Source organism: Chelonia mydas, chromosome 1 (genome assembly GCF_015237465.2).
Source record: "Chelonia mydas isolate rCheMyd1 chromosome 1, rCheMyd1.pri.v2, whole genome shotgun sequence".
Taxonomy (NCBI): Eukaryota; Metazoa; Chordata; order Testudines; family Cheloniidae; genus Chelonia; species Chelonia mydas.
The window spans coordinates 219,430,784-219,452,775 of NC_057849.1; the positions used below are offsets into that span (position 1 = coordinate 219,430,784).

General features: G+C 46.8%; 1 protein-coding gene across 3 annotated transcripts; it reads right to left on the reverse strand.

Annotated features, from left to right (window-relative positions):
• Positions 1-368: 368 nt before the first annotated feature.
• On the reverse strand, positions 369-15,924 carry NOBOX (NOBOX oogenesis homeobox). 3 transcript variants are annotated; one of them, XR_006286080.1, is made up of 10 exons: positions 15,787-15,924; positions 13,386-14,234; positions 12,817-12,923; positions 12,064-12,182; positions 11,155-11,288; positions 7,163-7,433; positions 6,230-6,576; positions 4,422-4,772; positions 2,963-3,446; positions 374-1,438 (listed from the first exon to the last, which is right to left on the reverse strand). XR_006286080.1 is itself a non-coding variant. In XM_043529874.1 (9 exons), exons 1-9 carry the CDS (start codon positions 15,821-15,823, stop codon positions 3,421-3,423), a joined length of 2,241 nt encoding a protein of 746 aa, XP_043385809.1. In that variant the 5' UTR covers positions 15,824-15,924; the 3' UTR covers positions 369-3,420. The 3 variants fall into 3 exon arrangements, 2 of the variants coding, with proteins under 2 accessions (XP_043385809.1, XP_043385859.1); XM_043529874.1 differs by having other exon boundaries at positions 369-3,446; XM_043529924.1 differs by lacking the exon at positions 15,787-15,924 and adding an exon at positions 15,007-15,642 and having other exon boundaries at positions 385-3,446.
• Between the last annotated feature and the right edge of the window lie 6,068 nt (positions 15,925-21,992).

The window sequence follows — 21,992 nt, forward strand, 5'->3', positions numbered from 1 at the left end:
CTATGATTTAAAAGCATAAGCACAATTTTAGAGATTTAATGATTAAATATACATCCTAAGGTGGGTCACCCTAAGGACTACTACCTAAGTGTAATATTTAATTGAACAGTTCATTGCTATGGGGAACTTGACAAACAAAATTCTCTAATTTATATTATGCCAGTGGGGAGGGCAGTGGATATACATACTGGACCAACTTCTGCTCTCATTTACAATAGCACACAAGTCCTGAACAAATACATAAGCCCAGAATTTGGCTTTCCATCTACTGAATCACTCTATTAATTAGAGGGAAAAAATTGCTCCTGATTTGTAAATGAAAATGTTTTCATTTTGCTCCATTTCTAAATAGCAAGCAGCTCATGACTCATTTGGAAAGTTGTTTATTAACACATTATATTTAACATGCTTAGTACAGGATATGTTAATCAAACAGAAGCAGGCCAATTCCTGTCTATGTCTAATACCGGCTGAGGAAACACAGGCCTTCAATAAGATAAGGGATTCTGACTATGACCCTGTCATCTTAAACAGAAGTGAACAAATCTGAGCATTCAGCTTGACTTTCTGTATCCTAGATGAAAGTCTGTAAACAGAACACAGGGAATTTAAACCAATAACATTGCCATTAAATAAATCCAGGCTGGTAAAACCATTTTCTTTGAAAATGACCTCAGTGCTATGCTGTTAACCCCACATTTTATGTACTGAATTCTAGTCTAGTGACTTCTTAGAACAAATCTTGGAGAAGGTAGATATATGGAATTACAGTGGAAAGTGATGGGATTTCAAGATCTCAGTGAAGTTATATTGTACACATATTGGGCTAGACCACCCTGGGTTTAACTCAAAGGAAGTCAGTGGAGCTGCACTAGGGAAGAATTGAGCCCTCTACATACTGTTTAGGGTACACACTCACCTCCAGATGCACGAACATCACACCTATTTGTGATTAGGTATGTGGAAATTTTTTTATCTGAAAATGTGCAACCAAGTGAAACTTGGCTAATTTAGGATATGAATATAAAAGTAAATGCAATAGACTTTCATCCAAATCATTCTGAGGATTGCCAAATTTTGGTCAAAATTTTGAAGAAATGCCCTTTTTTGTTCTAGAAACTGACTTGCATAATTTAATGACAAATCTTTGTGAGAAAGGTCACATAGTAAGTCTTCTGAGTCTAAGTCCCTAAATCACGGTTTCACTAGGAATGTCACAGCGACAGGGTATGTGTGCAAGGACTTTGTAATACCAGAACAACATATAACATCCAAAACACAACAAATAAAATGTTTACCATACAAAATCACTAAATTTCTTTAGAGTAGAGGCAGGTAAGACACGGTTTTCTGTTGTTGGTTCTGTTTGGCTTTCTGGCAGGCCTTAGTCCTACAACTCTGTCCATCAGTCCAACCGGGATCCAAAAACAGCACCAGTCTAAAAAGATTACTTCTGTCATTGTCAGCACAAGGTTTCAGAGCTAACATTTACATGGTGAAAAGCTATCATTCACAATCTCCCAGAGTTATTGATTTAGGCTGTCTGCTGACCACTGAATTAGTTTACACTTGGTTCTCTTTTTCTTCATACTCAGAGAGGCTAGACATTTTTGCTCTTTAGAATGAATACGTAAGAGTCTGCTGTAGAACACTGGTAAATTCTGTTGCTCGAGATTCATGAAATACGTAGGATCCCTGATTACATGGCTTGATCTTCCAGCAGCTTTCAGTACTGTCAGTCATAAACAGATAATGAATGATATATAGGAGATAGAAGAAGGGCCAAACATTCCTTTCAGAGAGTCCACAGAGTTCTAACCAAGAACTGTAACAATGTGAAATCCCACAAGGTTCAATATAGTAATCCAGCCTCTTCAGCATATGTATTAGGCCACTTTACAAAACATGGGCCTCACCCTTGATTGAGACCATCAGTCTAATATAAAGCCTCAGGGTCAAACTCCTTGTTGCTCCTGGACACACACATTGTACCAGTGGGAAAGAACACTCCTCTGCCATCTTCAGCTTGTTAGGACAACACACTCCTTTTTCACAAGGACCTTAGCACTGTGATACACCCCTTTGTCACCTCCAGGCTAGACTACACCACACATCTGCAGCTGAAGATAAAACTTCACATAGAAACCGCAACTCATATAGCATACAGCTGCCCATTCATTATTGAGCATAACTTAACCCATTGTATCAATCCTCCATGACCTCCAATGTCTCCTTATCCATTTTAGGACTGAATTCAAGGCCCTAGTCTGAATTTGCACAGTGCTTTGCCCCACCCTAGCCAGGTATCTCAGAAGATAATAATCTGCAATTCACTAAAACCACTATACTCCATAGGGATGATGGAGGTAGACATTTCCAGAACAAGATTCACAGGTTCTAGGGGAAAAGCAAGGACAGCAATAGGACCCTGGCTATGGAATATTTTACTAGAGATTAAACTGAGACAGAGCCTGACAGCATATAGATGTAAATGCAAGACGTACCAGTTTAGACTTTCCCCATCATCTTCCACTATCCCCTTTTATCAAAGTTATTCTTCCTCAAAAACTGATGGGTCACAGTCAGGGATTGTGTGCAGGCAGAGACGGGCATATTTAAATCCCCCCATCCTTCATTGCTAACCCTGATTAGTTTGGTTTAGTAACAGACATTCAAAGCCATATCAAACTAAGTCCATGGGAATGTTAAATGAATTATGAATGGAGGGGCATCAGGTTACAACAATAATTTATTTTCTAAAAATTCTAAATGTTGCTATAAACAAACACCATAAGAATAGCACTGGGCTCCCCATCCTCCCTCCTGCTCTGTTGACCCTGTGAAATTGGGTTAAACCCATGGAGTTCCTCTATCTGCACTGTTTATACTAGCTTCTCCCTGGGGCTCCCTTCCTGTGTGGTCTGCAACCCACCTTACCCCATCTGTATCCCCAGAATCTTACCCACTCTGGAGTCATCTTCTAGTATCTTCTGAATTCTGGGTACCCAATGGAGCCCTCTCCTCACGTTCTACAGCTCCCTAAGCTTTAGTGACCCCAGCCAAAGGACTTTCCTTTCTGCGCCATCTGTAACCAATAGATCCTGGTTTCCAGTCACCCCTGTCCACTGAGTCCTTGTTACCTTCTTTAGGATAACCAAGATCATCTTTCTTAGTAAAACTCAAAAGTCAGGAGATTTGCAAAAAGCATAGAACAGAAGCTTTTATTGATTGAAACTTCACTGCTTCTTTCCTCAGCAGGAGAACAATCATGGCAACAATAAAAAAAACAAAAAAGTACTTCCATTGCAAATAATATTAATTCTTCTTTCCTCTGTTTCTCTCATAGTGCAGTGTTTATTAATAATAATAATAATAATAACAACAACATCCTTTCCTGCTTGTTTATTTCAAAGTGCAAAGTCAATTCGTATTCTCTTCTTTGTCATCTGAAAGAAGAAATATATAAGAAAGACCAATCTCAGAACACCCTGTGGAACAGTGAACCAGAGACAGAGTTGGTTCAAACTTTTTAAAATTTCAAAAATTTGTCATTTCAAAATTAGAAATTAACCCACCTGAAAAACAAAACAAAACAAAAAAAAACCCCAAGAAAATGTTTGATGAGATTTTCCCCTAGATTTTTGACCAATTATAAAGTCAGTCCGCTTTTTTAAAATTTAAAAATGTTTGAAAAGTAAAATTTAAAAAATAATAGTGTTGCAAAGTTGTTCTCTTAATGAGCTCTCCCCAGAGAAAGGTTTCTTTGAAGTAATCAGCCAGGCGTGGCTGCCCAGACCACCCCCGTAGGATAGATGTCATATAGAGGATTCCCCCTTGCACTCTCTCAAACTGACCTTCCTCTGAAGCCCATCTGGACTATCACCCAGGTGCAGTCACATATCTCCAGAGAACAGACCAATCTGAGAAGCCTGTAGGACACAAAGCTTCCCCACTCCTCCACAGACCCAATTTCAGAACCCCAGTCAGGAGAATACCAAGAAGGGGGTGCCCCTAGAGACACAGGACTGATCTTTAAAAACCGAGCACCAAGTTCACATCACTTTCCATCTAGGAGATCACCCATGAGCAGCTGTCCCATATTCCCAGCCACAGGAACAATCACAGATTCCACATCCGGTGTAAAAAGAAAAGGAGTACTTGTGGCACCTTAGAGACTAACCAAATTATTTGAGCATAAGCTTTCGTGAGCTACAGCTCACTTCATCAGATGCATACTGTGGAAACTAATTTCCCCTTGCCTCCAGAGACCTTTCTGAGACAGCAACCCAGGAGTGGCCATCCATCCCAACCACCCCCACAGTTCTGGTCTCAGATGTCTATCTGGGGGCGTCTGCCAGTCTCAGAAATGCTTTCCTCATCCCCTTTTCCCCACCGCAAAGCCCAGGAGGCCTTTCAATTACCAGCAGCACTTTCCTCCTCCTTGGTGGCATTGCTGCTGCTCTCTGGGTCCTCTCTTTCAGCTGGTGCGATCTGCAGTTGGTGGTTCTGATATGAAGTCTGGTCTGGTGCTGGCATTGCCCTTTGTTTTTCAGTAAATACCACAGATCCTGATGTTGCCCCTTTGGGCAGCTGGAGGAAACAGGGAGTGGGCTGCATCATACCAGGGTTCTGAATATAGGGAGCCTGCTCTGTGGAGTAACGTCCTGCTGCAGTGCTGGAAAACTGCATTCGAGCGCAAAGCTGATTGGAGAATGGACGTCCCTGCATGTAGAATTCATTCCAGGGGACAGCCTGGTAGGCAGTGATACCTCCTGGAAAAAAAGCAGAGAAGTTGGAAGGGACAGATAGAGACAAGGAAAGCAGAATAATATACTTTACTTACATAGCACCTTTCATCAGAGGATTTCAAAGTGATTTACCTGCAAAAACGGAGTAAGCTCACCCTTGTCAGGGAAAGAGAGTCCAAACTAAAAATGCAGCATTTCTGGGACCACAGTAAGGTGTGTTCAATGCAAAACAACATTACAGGAATACAAAGCACTGTATTGCAGTAAGAGAAAGGTTAACTTTGTGCTTTGCAGCATAATAAGTGTTCTTATGCAGTGCACACTTTACAGGAGGGCAAAACTGAGGGGCAGAATGATTAAAATGTTATTCTAATCTGAAGCGTGGCTACATAAAAATGGCACTCTCTCATCCAAGAGGTCTGTTCCTTCAGTGTATTCAGTGACGTAAGTGAGAAAAATAAGTTTTTACTGTTTGCACTCCTGTTTGCCCTGCAGAGCCAAATCAGCTTGGAGAGACGGTGTTTGCCTTCTGTTCCCTCTTGTGCACCATCAACAGAAATGGTCCTAATTCTGCAAACACCTATGCTTCACTATATGCATGTTAATTCAATGGGACTGTTCACTTGCTTAAAATTAAACATGGGTGTAAATATTTTCACGGTCAGGGCTTAGGTTCCCATCATTTACAACTGTGCAAACCCACTGAAAGCAACGGGACTGTGCTGATACGGCTAAGGGCAGTATTTAGCCTGAAGAACCTTTATTATTTGTGATGATGCATGGGATGGTAAGAACCCAACCTAGCCCTCAGATCTGAGGCTGAGTTTGCAAGGCTGGCTGTTTGAAAAAGAAACATCTTGTTTTACTTGTAAACGGATCATGATATGGAAATTATTGGGACAAATTAAACATGGAGCCCAAAGATGCCATTTTTACATAGTTACATTTCAGAGAACAATTACCTGAAGTAATTTAACCAGGGTCATAAATCTAGTCAGCAGCAGAGCCAGGGGGAAAAACAGTCCTGACTCCGTTGTCCATGCGCTATCCACCAGTCTGCTCTACCTCTAAGCACCTCATTCCCCATGCCCCCAAACCATATACATACTTTTAAGATGGCTTCAGAAGGGGCCCAACAGGATTAGGAGCCTGTTTTCGGCATCTAGATACCAATCTATCTCTAGCCATCTATTTCAAACACTGTATTTTCTTAAAGGAACAGTATACTCCAAGATATGTGTCCCAAGAGCTCACAATATTTGGATCAAACTTAATAATCATTCAGTGAATTCAAAAAGAAAGAGTTGGGTAGTAAGGAGGTAGGGAGCTATAGTGTCACTTTCTATATACACGTTTCTCTTCCTTCTTTTCCCTTTCACGGTTATAGTTGAATTGCTGCACATTTTGGTCCTTTATTAAACCAATCAGTAACCCGTGAGGGTTGAAGTGAATGGGATCCCGATAGATTTGGGGATACTCACCTGAGGTCCCAGCAGGCTGCTGTAACAGGATCTGTCCCCCTAGGTGATGCTGTAAATACCCTCGTGAGGCACCTGCCGCTCCGTAGGTCACAACCCCACTATTGCCAGCCAAGGTGAAGAAAGCTGAATTGGATTCACTGGGTGTAGTAGGTGTAAGGCGGACACTGGGCAGCACATTGCTGGCAAGGGGGACTGGAAGATGGTGGAACTGGGAGAGCTGGTGCTGCGTGGGGTACTGGGGCAGCTGGTAGGTTCCAGGCTGGTTACTGTAGTGATAATATGGGGTCTCTAGATTGGCTGTGGGCTCCAGCTGTTCAGGGTAATTGCATGAGGTTGGTGAGCTGACACTGTGGAATGCAAGGAGACAAACAGTTCACAGATTGGGAGGGGAGGAACCATTAAAGCAACATGTGCTGAAAACAATTATTAAACCCTCCCCTGGCTCCCAACTCCCAGCTGACACCTACCCTGGCTCCCCAACACCCAGGCACAAGGCAAAGGCAAAGGCAAGAGCAAATGAAAACATGCCAGCAGTTGTGAAGTTGAAGCAATGGGGTGGTGTCTTTATACTCAAGTTCCCCACACTCCATGTACACTCCAATCCCCACTGTATCCTCCCTCAAGGATTCCCACTCTCTGCACTTCTGATCCCCCCTTTCTCACACACATCTTAATCCCAACTGCATTCTCTTAAAAGATCTCCCTTTCCTTATTCTTAGGCCCCCCTCCCACCATGCACACAGACAATCTCATCTGGATCCCCCTTCCTTTTCCTTTCCTCTCCTCTTAGCATCCCCCTCTTTGCATGAACACCCCTAATCCTAGCTCTCAGTCCTCTAGCATTCTCCAGTCCCTCTCAGTTTCCCCCACCCCAACCCCTCTAAAAGTTTGCTTTCCCAATCTCTCTCATGAAGAATGTCTCATTGCCCATACCCTTGACTCTGGAAGCTGTACGTGAGGACCTCCCTGGAGCTGCTTTCCTGACTGGATGGGCTACATTCACTGTTGGGAGTGTCCAGCATCAATGGAACAATATGATTGTTTGGGTTGAAGGTCATATTGAGCGGAAGGCTGGCCCTACGAATGGGTGGAGGGCTGGGAATTGTGGGGAAGCACTCCATCCTGCTGGAACCGAAGCTGCCCTGGGATAGTGCCTTTGTCTGACCTGCCTCACAACACGTCACCACTCCAGTTACCGAAGAGACTGTGAAGGAAAAAGCAAGAGAATGTGTCATACACAGGTCACATGGAGAAAGCAGAGGGAGTGACAGAGCTGGGGAAATCAGGGCAGTGAGCATGGCAAGGCAGAGGCGTGAGATAAAGAGTGCAAGGGGATGGAGAAGATGGTGGCAGTAAAAAACAGCCAGACGGTAGAAAGACAGAGATAGTAAACAGAAGCACTGTTGCACTTAATTCTGTCTAGCACAAGCCTCTTGGGGCTGAGCTACAGGAAACATACCTGCTGCTGTCACTCTGGCTGGCGCAGAACGTTCACTTACACAAAATGTATGCTACTAAACAGAGTTTTCTGGGACAGAAATTCTTGCTCCGAACGTTACTGACAACCTTGAACAGGCCAACATGCTGCTTATCAGTGCTATCAGAAACAGATTCTAGAACATTGCGAGGAAAGGGTGTTACCCACAGCCAGCTTGGAAAAGGCTCCAAACATAATGTTATTTATACCACATTCTCTTTAGTTCCAGCTCTTCATTTCACTCCACAGCTGCAAGAATACACATTAATTCTTAGGGCTCAGTTATGCCTTTTAAACATAGCCCTGTTCTGGAGCAGTGGAGAACTCCTTGCACAGTCTCAACTCCATCCAACCCTTCCTCCATATCAGAAAGGCAAATATTATATGTCCAGACTGGATTCTCGAATGGCTCAAGTTGGTAGTTAGTTGTTAGATTACTTTTGCTGGAGCCTGCCACTTACTGAGATAACAACACATTTATTTTCTTTCTCTGTGTTGTTTTCACAGAGCCTATTCTTTGGAAATCACTTTTGCCTTGTAATTGATTGACTTTGTCACTCGCTTGTTCAATCTTTTCATTCAGTTCCGTTATTCTGGATTCCATCCTACTCAAGTTTCTATTTATCTCCTCCAACGTTTCTTTATATCGTCTAATGACGCCAAGTGGTGGCTCCACAGTTTTAACTTGATCCAATTTTGTTGGCAAGTTGTTTTCTTGGAGAAAAAGGCTGATGTAAAAATCAGCTGATTTATTTTTCTTTTAACTTGTTTTCTATTCTCATTCACCAAAGAGCCAGCTCTGTTGATGCTTTATTTAAAACACTGTATAGTTGTATTGTCAAAGTGTGGTTCTCTTCTGAAAAGAGACATTGTGAAAAATGGCATCTTCTTCCTGAACAGATCTGTTTCCTGGAGGCGTTCAGAGTCATATCTGCTGCCTTTGGTGGACAAAAATAGGTTTTCACTGCTTTTTGCTCCTGTGAGCCCTGCAGAACTAACACAGCTCAGAGAGAGGGTGCTGGAGTCTGTTTCAGTGTGTACATCCAGCAATTAAACAGTTAAATGTGTTCCAATCATTACATGTGCACGCTGCACTGAAGTCACTGGGCTTGCACATGTGTCACTGAAGCCTGATTTGATTAGGTGACGAAATAGCAAGTGTGAAAAATCGGGACGGAGGTGGGGGGTAATAGGTGCCTATATAAGAATAAGCTCCAAATATTGGAACTGTGCCTATAAAATCAGGATTTCTGGCCACTCTAGATTTGATGACAGCTCAATGTATACACACAGTAGATCCAATGGTGATGATAGACAGCAAATTCCAGAGCCCGCAGTTTTAGGCAGGAAGTTGGGACTTTTCTGTATTTGTTCTTTGGTTTTAGGGTCCCTGAGAATGGAACACCAATGAGTGATTGGGCAGGAATTCCCCCTTCCTTTTCCCCCCCCACAAAATGTGAAGAATTTGGGTAGGCCCTTGTATATTTTAAGCTATTTTGTGAATATTGCATTTTCTGAGGGAAATTTATTCCCAGGGACTGTGTTCAGTAGAGATTTCTGAGAGGAGAAGTACTCAGGAAGGCTAGATAACTTGGCTACAGTTGGATGGAAGGTGGGTAGGGAAAATGGTTGGGCTCAGTTCAGACACTATAGCAGAGGTTTTCTCTCCTGAAAGCATGGTGTGTCTGTGAAACCCCTATGGATCCTGTAATTCATCCACAGACAATTACAGGTATAGCTGAATATTTTGTTTGCTTGTTTTCTTTCAATAAATGGCCGTTTTTGCAACATCCTGGACTTTGAGCTTATTTAACCAAGTGCAGGACTCATCAGTTGTGTCACAGCATCATTCTGGGAAGCAATGGATTATTCAAATGCTATGACAATGTTTGTACTGCTGCAACAAAATGTGCAAATACTGGAATCAACTGACAGAATTAAAGACACATTGGTTAAAAAGTTCATAGAATCTATTCATAAACAGTTTTAGTTTCTGGACTGCTTCTCACAGACAGATTTAGATGACAGAAGTGAAGTATTATATTATAGTATTGGTAATGTGTTTTATTTTAGTACTTTATTCTTCGCTTATGTGCCTGTTTATGAAAATTAAGTAAACTTATAAATGCATTTTTATTGAGGTCTTATGCATCATCAAATATTTTGGCACTGAATAAATACTATTTAATCTTTAATAATCTACTTTTTCTAGTTGTCTGGGTTCAGTTATGCTCCAAATTCATTAGAAAACCATTTCCACAGAGCACCCAATTTTTGTTGATCTCTCAGTCATCCCCTTAATATAGGTGTCACTGCATTTAGCATGGTACAATGGGTTATAACTAAGCATATGAAATTAATGAAAAGGATAATTTAGGCTAAATATCAGGAAAACACTTGCTAAAAATGAGATCTATTAGTATGGATTACTCTCCCTAGAGAAGTGATGAAAATGTCATCTGAAGTAAATACTGGGAAATGTACCCTAGGGAAAAATTCTGACCCCATAAGATGTACTGGCCCCTGAGACATGAAATATTCAATCAAACAAATCTTTTCTCTCTGCTTGCTATGATTCTCGGAAGACTAGCTGCAGCTCAGGTAGAAAACTGGTCCAAGAGCACACCCTACTGACTTCCAATGTTATTGCAACAGAAATTAAATAACTTTCACCCTCATCCAACTTCTGCCCCTCTGGACCAAGCACAATTCTGGTCCTCGGGCTGTCAGTGCGCAATGACCCAGTGAAGTCTGAGGCCAACAGTAGTAGTAGTAACTCTCCAGGGGACCTGAAGGTATGGATGGGGTGGAACAATGGCAAGGCTGCGGCTCTGTCCCTATTCTGGTCAAGACAGCAATGTGTAAAATAGTCTAGAAGGGGCTGTTCTGGCCTATACTCCCTGGGCACTCAGCGTGGCATGGAGACTGGCTCACATTCAGCTACAAAAGCTGCTGTTAATGTGACTCACCTCCTCACACACTCTCCTCTACTGTGGGCTGGGCTCTAGCTGAAAAGCTACAGTTTAGACCTATGTGTAGGGTGCATGCCTGCCACAGGAGCATAAACAACCAGAACAAACCCGACATGATCATTCAGGGAAACACCACTAATGGCACCAGTATCTAACATCTAGCAAACTGGGATTAAAGGAAGTGAGGCTGATCATGTCTGGCCTTACAGATGTCAGACCTGGGTAAGGAATTAGTAATGATTTCGAACTTTGACCCCGTTCTCAGTGCTGAGAAGCTGCACAACATAGTGGGTAATCTCATTAGAGGGCATGTGCAGGGATGTATTAAATCCATTTCACAGTTTCTGCTTGGGGTGGAGACCTGCATGACTTTCCTTAGGCTGTGTTCAGAATCCTGAAGGCAGCAGTAACCCCACCAAGCAATGCCAGACAGAAACACAAATTCTTACTGAGATACAACCATGAATGGCTTTCACCTGATGAGCAGACGAGCGGCGCAGGATGCCCACTGAGCATGCTGGGATAGTTCCCAACTGTGGTATCCATGTTGAGCATGGCAGACTGGTCATGAATGATGTCAGGCAGTGTAGGCATAGGCAGGAGTGATGGCCTGGAAGAAGAAGTAAAATATATAAGCAAGGATGGAAGGAACAGAGGCAGACTGAGACGAGCGCAGACCTGGAAATACCCACTCTTCTAACTCTTCCCCTTCTTTCCTCAGGAAACTCTCATTCCAAATTCCTATTATCGTCCTCACTCTGCAAGACCTTAACTTCTAGCTCCCTCGGTCTCTGAAAGATCTTCCCTTCCACCCACTCTCCTGGAGGATCCTCCTCCCCCTGGAAAGCCTTTGCATACTCCCACTTCACCCTCGCACATAAACCCCTTTCCCCTAAAGACTCCAACTTCCATTTCTCCAATGAACCCCATTTTCTGTGAGGAAAACATGAATGGGTGAGGGAAGACAGGGAAATATCCCCCTGTGGACCCAGCAGCACTTAAACTATGAGGAGAATAAGGTGCATGAGGGACTTTAGCCAACATGCTCACAGACGTTGAGGATGGAAAAAATCTACTAGATCACTCTTATCTCATCCCCTCCTCCCTGCACATTGTAAGCAATGGAGATTCCACCACTTTCCTTTGAAGACTATCGCACAGGCTAATAAATCACTTGGGGCATTATCCATTAAACTCTATTCCAAATCCAAGTCAGGTTTTGAAATGGGAGAGGGCGCACAAGTCTCTCACCAGCTGGCATGATGCAAAAGCTGCAGCTACCCATAAGGTTCCTGGCACCAATGAAATGGGGCAGGGGAGAGAGTAGGAACTCTCACTCTTAAGTGGTTGGTAACAAATAGAAAAGGGGGGAGGTATCCCCTCACCCATAAGTGCTTGCTCCTGAAGGAATGGACAGAGTTGTTGATGCTGTGCATTTCTTGCTCCCTTTCACAGTCAGTTTCTCCAATTTTCGCCACTTTGCTCTGCGATTCTGAAACCAGACCTGACAAATGGAGAGAAAGAAGCACTCAGTGAGGAGACCATCTGCATCCCTTCCTCCTACGCCCTTTGGGACACAGACAGAAATCAACAGAGATCATGTCCACAGTCAATCCTGAGAAACAGAAATCAGCAAGAAGCCTCTCCCCTGCACCTCATCCCCTGCAAGTGTCCAGATGGCCCATCCCAAGAGACAGACTGAGAAAGAGAGAGACAAATCTATAGAAAGCCTCCCTAATCTCCTGGCTCCTCCTGAATGCCCTCAGGAGAGGGAGACATATCAGCAGGAAGATCACCCCCAGATCCCATTTACCCCCATTCCTCTTCAAACAGCCCCAAGAGAAAGATAAGGAGGCTGAGCAAGGAGTCCACTGTCATCTGCATCCCTTCCTCACAATCTCCGGCCTCATATTAAGGGTCAGGAAGAGAGAAGGAGAAGTCAACGGAGGCTCCCTTGCCGTTTTCTTTTGTCACTGTCCCTCCCTGTGAGTTACCTTCCTGCCCCTTACATCGCTGGCTGCTGCAGTCTCCCTCCCTTTCCAAATGAACTCTTCTTCTCTCCCTCCATACCTCCTGGTTCTCTTTCTCCTTTTCTCTTGTTCTTCTGATGCAGTGCTCATTAACCACAAGGGACTCACCATGATGCGCTGTGGTGTTACACCAACGGCAGCAGCGATCTCTCGCCTCTTCTCATTGTCAGGATAATGGTCTTCCTGGAACATCCTCTCCAATTCCTCTAGCTGCTCTAGAAAGGAGGTATTGTTGAAAGAGAGAGAGCGAGGAAGAGAAAAATGAAGCAGAGAGCAGGAGAGTGTGTGTGACATGAGAGTGAAAGAAAGAAACCGACGGGGGGGGGGAAAAAAGAAAGAAACGTGATTTTCAAAATACTTGATAAATAAATAAATAAAAATGATATAAAAAGGCGTCTTCAAAACAGAAATATATTACCACATTAAACAAAAATCTTCTTCCACACCAGAACAATTGTATGCCCAATACACTTAGCAACTTTCCAGGTTAATTTAATTGGAGATATTCCTGAATATTTAACAATGGAGAGCTGACTGTACAAACAACAACAGTCAGGGCTGTCCAGTGTCTCCTAGTTGCACCCCAATACTATTCAATATGCCCTCAGTAACATTAGTACCCTAGTCTACAAATATCATTATCTGCCAGGTGGCTCCCAGTATCTTCCAATTCCTACCTGCACTGTAGAAGGTGCGTGTTTTCTTTCGGACAGGTGGCAGAGCTCCCTGCTCTTCTGGGTTCTCTGGTGGCACTTTTTTCTCCTTGGCCACATCCTGACCACCTCCAGATTCCTGGAATGATGACACCCTGTAGGACTGCTGACCTGCAGTGCTGGCTGCCGCACACCGGGCTGATCTGCGAGTAGCATGACCAAGATTCAGATTCACATCCTGGAGCTGTGCCAGGCTGTAAAAGTCCCCGGGAGCAACACTGGATGTCTTTGGGGAGCACATTCCACTGCTGCCACTGATTTTTTGTTTCTTGGTCTCCTTTTCTGTGCTATCAGGGTAATATCCCTCAGCTCTTTCCTGTGACTGATCTGGGATCTCCTGGGTAAACTCAGCTCCGGGGACTTGGGGCACAGAGTTCATGTTGCCAAAGAAAGCTGGCAGTGACCCACACATTGTGGCATAGTTGAGCTGGCAGTCCAGAGCTGGTGGGTGCAGGGTGGGTGACCCAGACACATGCACCATGCAGTAGTTTCCACCTCCATCTTCCTCCTTTACAGAGTCAGCACCATCTCTTGTTTCCAGGATGCTCCCAGGCTGGCAGTCTAGGGCTGGTGGGTGCAGGTTGGGTGAGCCTCCCACCTGCACCATGCAGTAGTTTTCATCTTCCTCCTCTTCCTTTAAGGGATCAGCACCACATCCTGCTTCAAGGATACTCTCAGACTCATCTTTTACAATCACGGTGTGGAAAGTAGATAGCAAGCTGTTCCCTGGGCCATGTGCCACATCCGCAATGAAGTGCTTAGTGCTCAGCGGTGATGCCTCCCCTCCTTGTTCTTGCTGCTCCTCCTCACCTACTACAAAGCAAATGCACACAGTAATGTTAGGAGAAGGCAGTCCCTGGATAGGAAAGCTCATGGGAAGAGGGAAGACGTTTCAGTGAGAAAGCTCTGCCGTCTGCAGGGGTCTCACTTACAGGAGCATCATGAGAAGGGTAATCCCCAGCTCTCTTTCCCAAAATTATAAGGGCCTGGAGCCCTGTACTTCAGGGATGGTAGATGTAAACAAGGGACCCATATTAACAATAGGGGTTTGGGAGAAAGATGGGCCCTTATGGTACTCAGGGAACTGAACAGTCCCCACTGGGTCCTGCTGCTGTCAAGGAAGGGAGACAGGGAATGGTTATGACAGACCAGATGGAACATAGCATTGGTCCACTTCTAGATGAAGAGCCGTAACTGGAAGAGATTTTGATGGACAGGGGATTGTTCTAGCAATAGAACTTCAAATAGCTGGTTAACCAAAGATCCTTGGGTGAGGAGTGTTGTGTTCTTTTGCTTCACCTTCAGCCAGGTGCTCCCAGCACCTCCCTAAAAGTTTTGTGCCTTGGTGTAACCACAAGCATAACGGCATGGGAGTTTTCTAAGGTTATTTTGAACATAAGATGTCAAATAACCTGACTGCACAGCTTAGTCAGGGCTGGCAAACAGCCAGAATCAGGGCTGTAGGGACCTAGCCAACCACGTTGAGAAAGGAAAAAGGAAAGCAAAGGGGTCAGGAGCACATGGACACAGGCAAAACAGTCCCTTTAAAATCCAAGAGAAAGGGTAACGTGTCTTTATGCCTTACCGTCACAAGCCTTTATTGCTGCAGGTCCACTAGCCAGTCATTTCTACAAGACTTAAGATGCCAGTGCACACTGAGACATTTAGGCCCAGATCTATAAAGGTATGTAGGGCTCTGAAGTCAATGGAAGTTCAGAGCCTAAATTCCTTTGTGGATCTGGGCTTTACTTTAGAGGCTTGTAGTAACCAATGAGGGCCAGACACTGTGCCCATCAAGGTCAATGGCAAAGCTCCCGTGGATTTCACGGAGTGCCCAACTGGGCCCTTCATTTGTAAACCATCCCCAAAATGTCGGTTAAGCATTTCGTTTCCCCCCTTTACTTCACTGTTATGAGCAACCCTTTCAGTACGGGCGGGCAGCGCCGATGCTGGCTGGTGATGTGCGGGGTCCACCGGCTCCCGCCGCAAAGCGCTGCCACCCAGGGGCTGATCCCAGGAGGCCAGAGCAGGGAGTTGCAGCAGGCACCTGCCTCGTGAGGAACACCCGGCGCCCAGCAGGAAAACTGGGGGGCCCTTGGCAATTGCAGGGGTGGAACTAAAGCGAAGGAGCAATTACTCGTCCCCACCCCCGTTCCCAGCCCCTGGAGGTAACTCTGCCCTGCCCCTGGGATTGCTCCAGCCCCCCTGGGCGGTGGCTGCACCCCGGGGAGCGCTGCAGGAGGGGGCGTTATGCGGAGCGAGGGGATGGCGCGCAGCGGGGCAGGTTATGGGCTTGTTAGTGCCCGCGGGGGCTGCGCTCATTAGGGCCATTGCCGGGCGCCTCCCCCGGAGCCATTAAGCTTACCCGAGCCCCGCAGCGGCTGCTCCCCCGCCCCCGCCATCCTGCGTGCGGGCTTCGCCGCGCCAGCCAGCGGGGGTGTGGTGGGGCCGCGGGGCGCCGCGTTAACGTCCCGCCGGCGGCTGCAGCGGGCGCGAAACCCGCGCCCCAGCCAGGCGGCGGCGCCGGGAGGCTCATCACACCCACCTGGGGCGGCGAGGGACGCGCACAGCCCGCGCCGGGGGGAGGGAGAGAGCCAGGTGCCCCTCCAGTGAGAAAGAGACACCGGGCCCTCAAAGGGGCCAAGGAGGGACAGACCAACCCCCGCCCCCCCCCCCGCATCCCCAATGGGGGGGGCCAAGGCGAGAGCGACCAACCTGGGTCCCCAAAGGGAGAGCGGCCAACCCCCTTCCCACGTCCCCGAAGACAGGGCAAGGCAAGGCAAAAGCCACTGCTCTGGGTCCCTGAGGAGGCCCCCCGGGGAGACAGGTTGCTGGCCTGGCTGGATTTACACCTTATGCGCCCCTAGGCACAGCGTCTTCTGCACCCCCCCGCTGACCTTCGTGTTGCACGCAGTTTGAGAGAGCGAAGGTGCCCCGAGAATGCTGGTGCCCCAAGGCATGTGCCTACTGTGCCGAATTGGAAATCCAGCCCTGGTTGCTGGGTCCCAGAAAAGAGGAAGGCGGTGAGGAGGAGAGCTTGAGACCCCCCATAGATGAGATTAGGCTGATCATTCAGTTGGCATGGCAAATTGTCCAGCGTTGCCAAGATACTACAGTACATCTGGCTCCTGTGTCGAGGGCAGGTTCCGGAGCGGCGTGGCTTGCCCTATGGGTTTTCTCTTCGAGTTCTTGGCCTTTTTCTGATTCTGCATGAAGCTGTGACATCCCATGAGTCTGGCTTGCCAGAACCGTAACTAGGCATTTTAGTGCCTAGGGTGAGCAAGCAGTAGAGGAGATGCATGGGGGAGAGGGGTCATGTGGTCCCTCCTCCCCCAGATTTCAAGGGTTTCCAACTTGGGGCCTGGCCCCCATCAGGAGCTGGCAGATCGGAAGCTGGTGGGAGCCACTCGGGCCTCTGGCTCCCTGGGCTGTGGGAACCAGGGCACTGGCTGGCTGCCCGGCAGCCTTTCCTGGCCTGCTACCTAAGCTGGGCCACCTCTGCACGGCTGGGTGCTCCCTAGGCAGGGTGGGTAGCACAGCTCTAAGCTGTGCTCCTGACATGCTCTTTCCCCTCCCCTGGATGCCCCCTGGAGCTGGCCGCTGTCTGCAGAGTCCGGCTGCCATAAAATGCTTCCCCAAGGAGCTTGCTCACAACTGCCCTGGCTCCAGAAAACCTCTGTACAAAATGCAAGACAGAAATCTGTGGGGCATGTGACCCCACATGCCCTGCCCCCAACTCTGCCTCATTTTTCTGCCCCTGTGGCCTTGCACCCTGAGCTGGGCAGCTGACCCACTTGCCCTGCCCTGGTTAGAGCCATGTTTCTTGCCCCCATCTTTTACCAAGGTTTTCCAGTTTTATTTCCTTTGTTTTTAGTTGGACTCTTAGACTATTTCTGGTAGCCTGGTGAAGTGTTTCTTGTACTTTATTTCTGTAGAAGACAATTGATCATGAAGTTGTTCCTCCTTGGCTTTCTGGTTTGTCTTCTACCTCCTAGTTTTGCTTTGCAGTTTGAGCACTTATTTTATATTTGATAGAAGCCTGCTTGTATTTTACAAAAATGACTGGGGCAAAATAGAAACTTCACCCTAGCAGACTCTGTACAAGTCTATAGCATCTAGCTCAGGGGTGGGCAAACTACAGCATGCGGGATTGCCACCCCTGTGACGCCACGGGCCCCGCGCTGCTGCTAGAAGTAGTCGGCACCACGTCCCTGGGGAAGTGAGGGGCAAAGGGCTCTGTGCCTGCCCCTTGCCTCCAGGCACTGCCCCCCCCCAGCTCCCATTGGCTGGAAACAGGGAACCGCAGCCAATGGGCACTTCGGGGGAGGTTCCTGCAGGGGAGGGCTGTGTGCGGAGCCTTCTACCCCCTCCTCCCCACCAGGGCCTGCAGGGACATGATCCTGGCTGTTTCTGGGAGCAGCGTGGCACAGATCAGGGCCAGGGCAGGCAGGGAGCCTGTCTTAGCCCTGCTGCGTGCCACTGCCGCCCTGGAGCTGCTCCAGGTAAGCGGTGCCGGGCCGGAGCCTGCACCCCGAACCCCTCCTGCACCCCAACCCCCTGTCCGGAGACCCCTCCTGCACCCCAAACCCCTGCCCTGAGCCCCCTTGTACACCCTGCACCCCAACGCCCTGCCCTGAGCCCCTTCCTGCACACTGAACCCCCTCCCACACTCCGCACTCCCTCCCACACCCCTGCCCCAGCCCTACATTCATGGCAGTGCATGCAATTTCCCCACCTAGATGTGGCCCTTGGGCCAAAAAGTTTGCTCACCCCTGATCTAGCTTGTTATGTGTTTTTCTTTTTTTTTTGTGTTCAGTTTCTGAGAACTTTTTGTTTCTTTTGGCATCTGTCTTTTTAGGGTTTGATACTGTATGTTGCTCTAGACGCTATTCTTTTTTGAATATGGTTGTTTGTTTGCATCATTGGTTTTGATGTTAAAAGAGCATAATATATTAAAATTTGGCCCCAAACTAAAGGGCCGGTCAAAATGGCTGTATTTTAAAAACAAACATTCCCAAGCATAAATGTTTAAAATCCAAACATTACAGCGCTTGAGCCTGAAATTGACGCTCAATACAAACAGAAATGAAATGGATTTCCCTGCCAGTCATCATATGTTGTAAGGCAAAAAGTAAGCAAGAAAGTATGATAAGTAAATCAGCTTGTTGGTTATGCAGTATAGGAATGGGGTGGAGTTAGGGGTTCCATTCACTGTTTTCTTGCACTTTGTGTAATTGCTTATGAGTGAAAAGTAGGTATATAATGCCACTATTCTGATTTGGTGGTATTTGAATCCACTTCACACCTGTGTCAATGTCTACACAAAATGCTGGGCAACAGTGAATTGGGCCCTGAGTGTGTATATCTGGCTTCTGTCTGGTTTTGGTGCTCTGTGGAAGGAGTGCACAGTAATTTGTTTTGATTGAGATGGCACCAGAAGCTGAGACCTCTCTAGAACTTTTACAAGCAAGATTGTAACCACTCAGTAATGTGGCTGGGTCTAAACATGCTTCATGTCTGCACACATGGTGAATACCTGTTTAGTAAGCATGGTGCCTCTAATGGTCTTTTGCCACTGCCAGAAACCTAAGATGGATCATCTTTCTTATAACCAGTCTTCCTATAAGTGGCTCTGCACTTAATTTTTTGCAGTGTGGACAAAAGCACTCCCACTGTGTCTGGATTACTAGTTAGGACAGTCCACCTCTCCCCCAGCAATCCCAGAGTGCATTGTCATATGTGTTCTTTCTGTCTCTCGGTTTTCTATGGCATCTATCACTATAGTATTTAATGCCTTGATGCAGCAAGTACTAAGGTGTGAGTAGTCCCATTGTGTTAAATGAATGTAGGATTGAGCAAAAAGAAAAGGAGTACTTGTGGCACCTTAGAGACTAACAAATTTATTTGAGCATAAGCTTTTGTGAGCTCACTTCATTGGATGCATTCAGTGGAAAATACAGTGCGGAGATTTATATACACAGAGAACATGAAACAATGGGTGTTATCATGCACACTGTAAGGAGAGTGATCACTTAAGATGAGCTAATACCAGCAGGAGAGTGCGGGGGAGGGGGGGAGAAAACCTTTTGTAGTGATAATCAAGGTGGGCCATTTCCAGCAGTTGACAAGACCATCTGAGGAACAGCTGGTGGGGGGGGGGGGGGGGGGGAGGGAAGAATAAACATGGGGAAATAGTTTTACTTTGTGTAATGACCCATCCATCCCAGTCGCTATTCAAGCCTAAGTTAATTGTATCCAGTTTGCAAATTAATTCCAATTCAGCAGTCTCTCGTTGGAGTCTGGTTTTGAAGTCTTTTTGTTGAAGAATTGCAACTTTTAGGTCTGTAATTGAGTGACCAGAGAGATTGAAGTGTTCTCCGACTGGCTTATGAATGTTATAATTCTTGACGTCTGATTTGTGTCCATTTATTCTTTTACATAGAGACTGTCCAGTTTGACCAATGTACATAGAGTCATAGAATCTCAGGGCTGGAAGGGACCTCAGGAGGTCATCTAGTCATGGCAGAGGGGCATTGCTGGCACATGATGGCATATATCACATTGGTGGATGTGCAGGTGAATGAGCCTCTGAGGTTGAGAGCACAGTTAGGCAGCATGGTAAAGAGGTGGGTGTTCAAATGTGGTTTAGCCACAGCTGAGACGAGTTGGCTAGCCTGTGGACACAGCTCAAACGGCATCTGTTGTAACTGAATTAGCTGAGCATTGCAAACAAAATCCACTTTGATTATTAGCATGAACAGGGTTTAACAGAGGAGAATCCTCCTTGCTTTGCTCTGTGGCTGTTTTTGGGAATGTTCCTGTGTGTGAGTAGTGCTGTATTTATTTGTTGACCTGTAGGTGGTAGTGTTTTGTTCCTTTTACTATAGCAAGGAATGTTACTTTTAGTATTTGATTTTTGGGTGGCAGTTTCAGGCCTTTTCAGGATCTCTTTAAAATGTCTCAGGTTTTTATTCTAAAGAGAATGTGGGTAACACTTCTGTAGAAACTGATTTTTTTTTTTTCCCCTGTGGAGGGTCAGCAACTTCTCTGTTGAAGGGAGTTGACCGGCATTGCTGCTGCCCATCCTACACAAAACGAAATAGCTGCAGTCTGAAGCAGTGTCACCTATATTTCCGTGTGATATCTGTGAGTAACTAAAGGTGTGAAACGCTCAGTTACTTTAGCTGCTGCTTCTCCTCTTTGCCTGCTGTGAGACTGTTCCTAGAGCCCTGGACATTCCCCAGTGTCTTTATTCAGTCAAGTTTAGGGGAATTTATTACATCCCATGCATAATAGATCTTACCATAAGGGCATTTTTATGCTATTCCCTTTTTTCCTCCCATTTTTCCCTGCTTACTTTTCTTTCCATTACTCCTAGTTACAGTCCTTTATATCACCCTAAATGTTTCCTCTTCCTCCACGATGTTGATCTCCTTCAAATACTTGCGCTTGGCTATGATATCTTCACTGTAATCTAGGGTTGCCAGGTGTCCAGTTTTCCACTGGAATGCCTGGTCGAAAAGGGACCCTGGCGGCTCCAGTCAGTACTGTCGACTGCACCATTAAAAGTCCGGTCAGTGGTGCAGTGGGGGCCCGGTGCTAAGGCAGGCTCCCTGCCTTCCCTAGCTCCGCTTGGCTTCCGGAAGCGGCTGCCAGGTCCCTGCAGCCCCTAGATGCATGGGCAGCTAGGGAGACTTCACACGCTGCTCTTGCCCTGAGGGCCAGCTCCACAGTTCCCATTGGCTGGGAACCATGACCAATGGGAGCTGCAGGGGCAGTGCCTGTAGGTGCGAGGGCAGCACACGGAGCTGCCCCGGTTGCCCATGCATCTAGGGGCTGCAGGGACCTGGTGGCCGCTTCCTGAGAGCCAGGGCAAGAGCTGCCGGGACCCTGCACCCCAACCCTCTGCCCCAGCCCAGAGTCCCCTCCTGCACCTAAACTCCCTCTTGGAGCCTGCACCCTCCCAACACCCTGCCTCAGCCCTGAGCCCGCTCCTGCACCCCAAACCCTTCATCCCTGGCCCCACCCCAGAGCCTGCACCCCCAACCGGAGTCCTCACCCCCCCACTCCCTTGCCCCAGCCCGGAACCCTCTCCTGAACCCCTCATTTCTGGCCCCAGCCAGAGACCGCACCCTAATCCCCTGCCAGTGAGTGAGGGTAGGGGAGAGCGAGTGACCGAGGGAGGGGAGATGGAGTGAGCAGGGGTGGGGGCTCGGAGAAGGGGCAGGGCCTGGGGGAATGGGGCAGGACGGGGCTGTTTGGTTTTGTCTGATTAGAAAGTTGGCAACCCTACTGTCATCTTTTAGCCAAAACACAGACTTTAGGTCCCAGTCTTGCAATGTGCTCCACATGGGCGCAGATGCCTGTCTGCATAGAGCTGATTGCAGGATCAGGGCCTTAATTTTTCATCTCATCTCATAGAGTGACTCTCCCTAGGCTTTTGCTCATTTGCATTGATTATCTTTGAATCAATGCAAATGATTGATCAACCTCATCAGAAAACTCACACAGATACAGACAGACATCATCTTCCTCTCCAAGTGGAGACAGATGGACATCATACCAAATGGA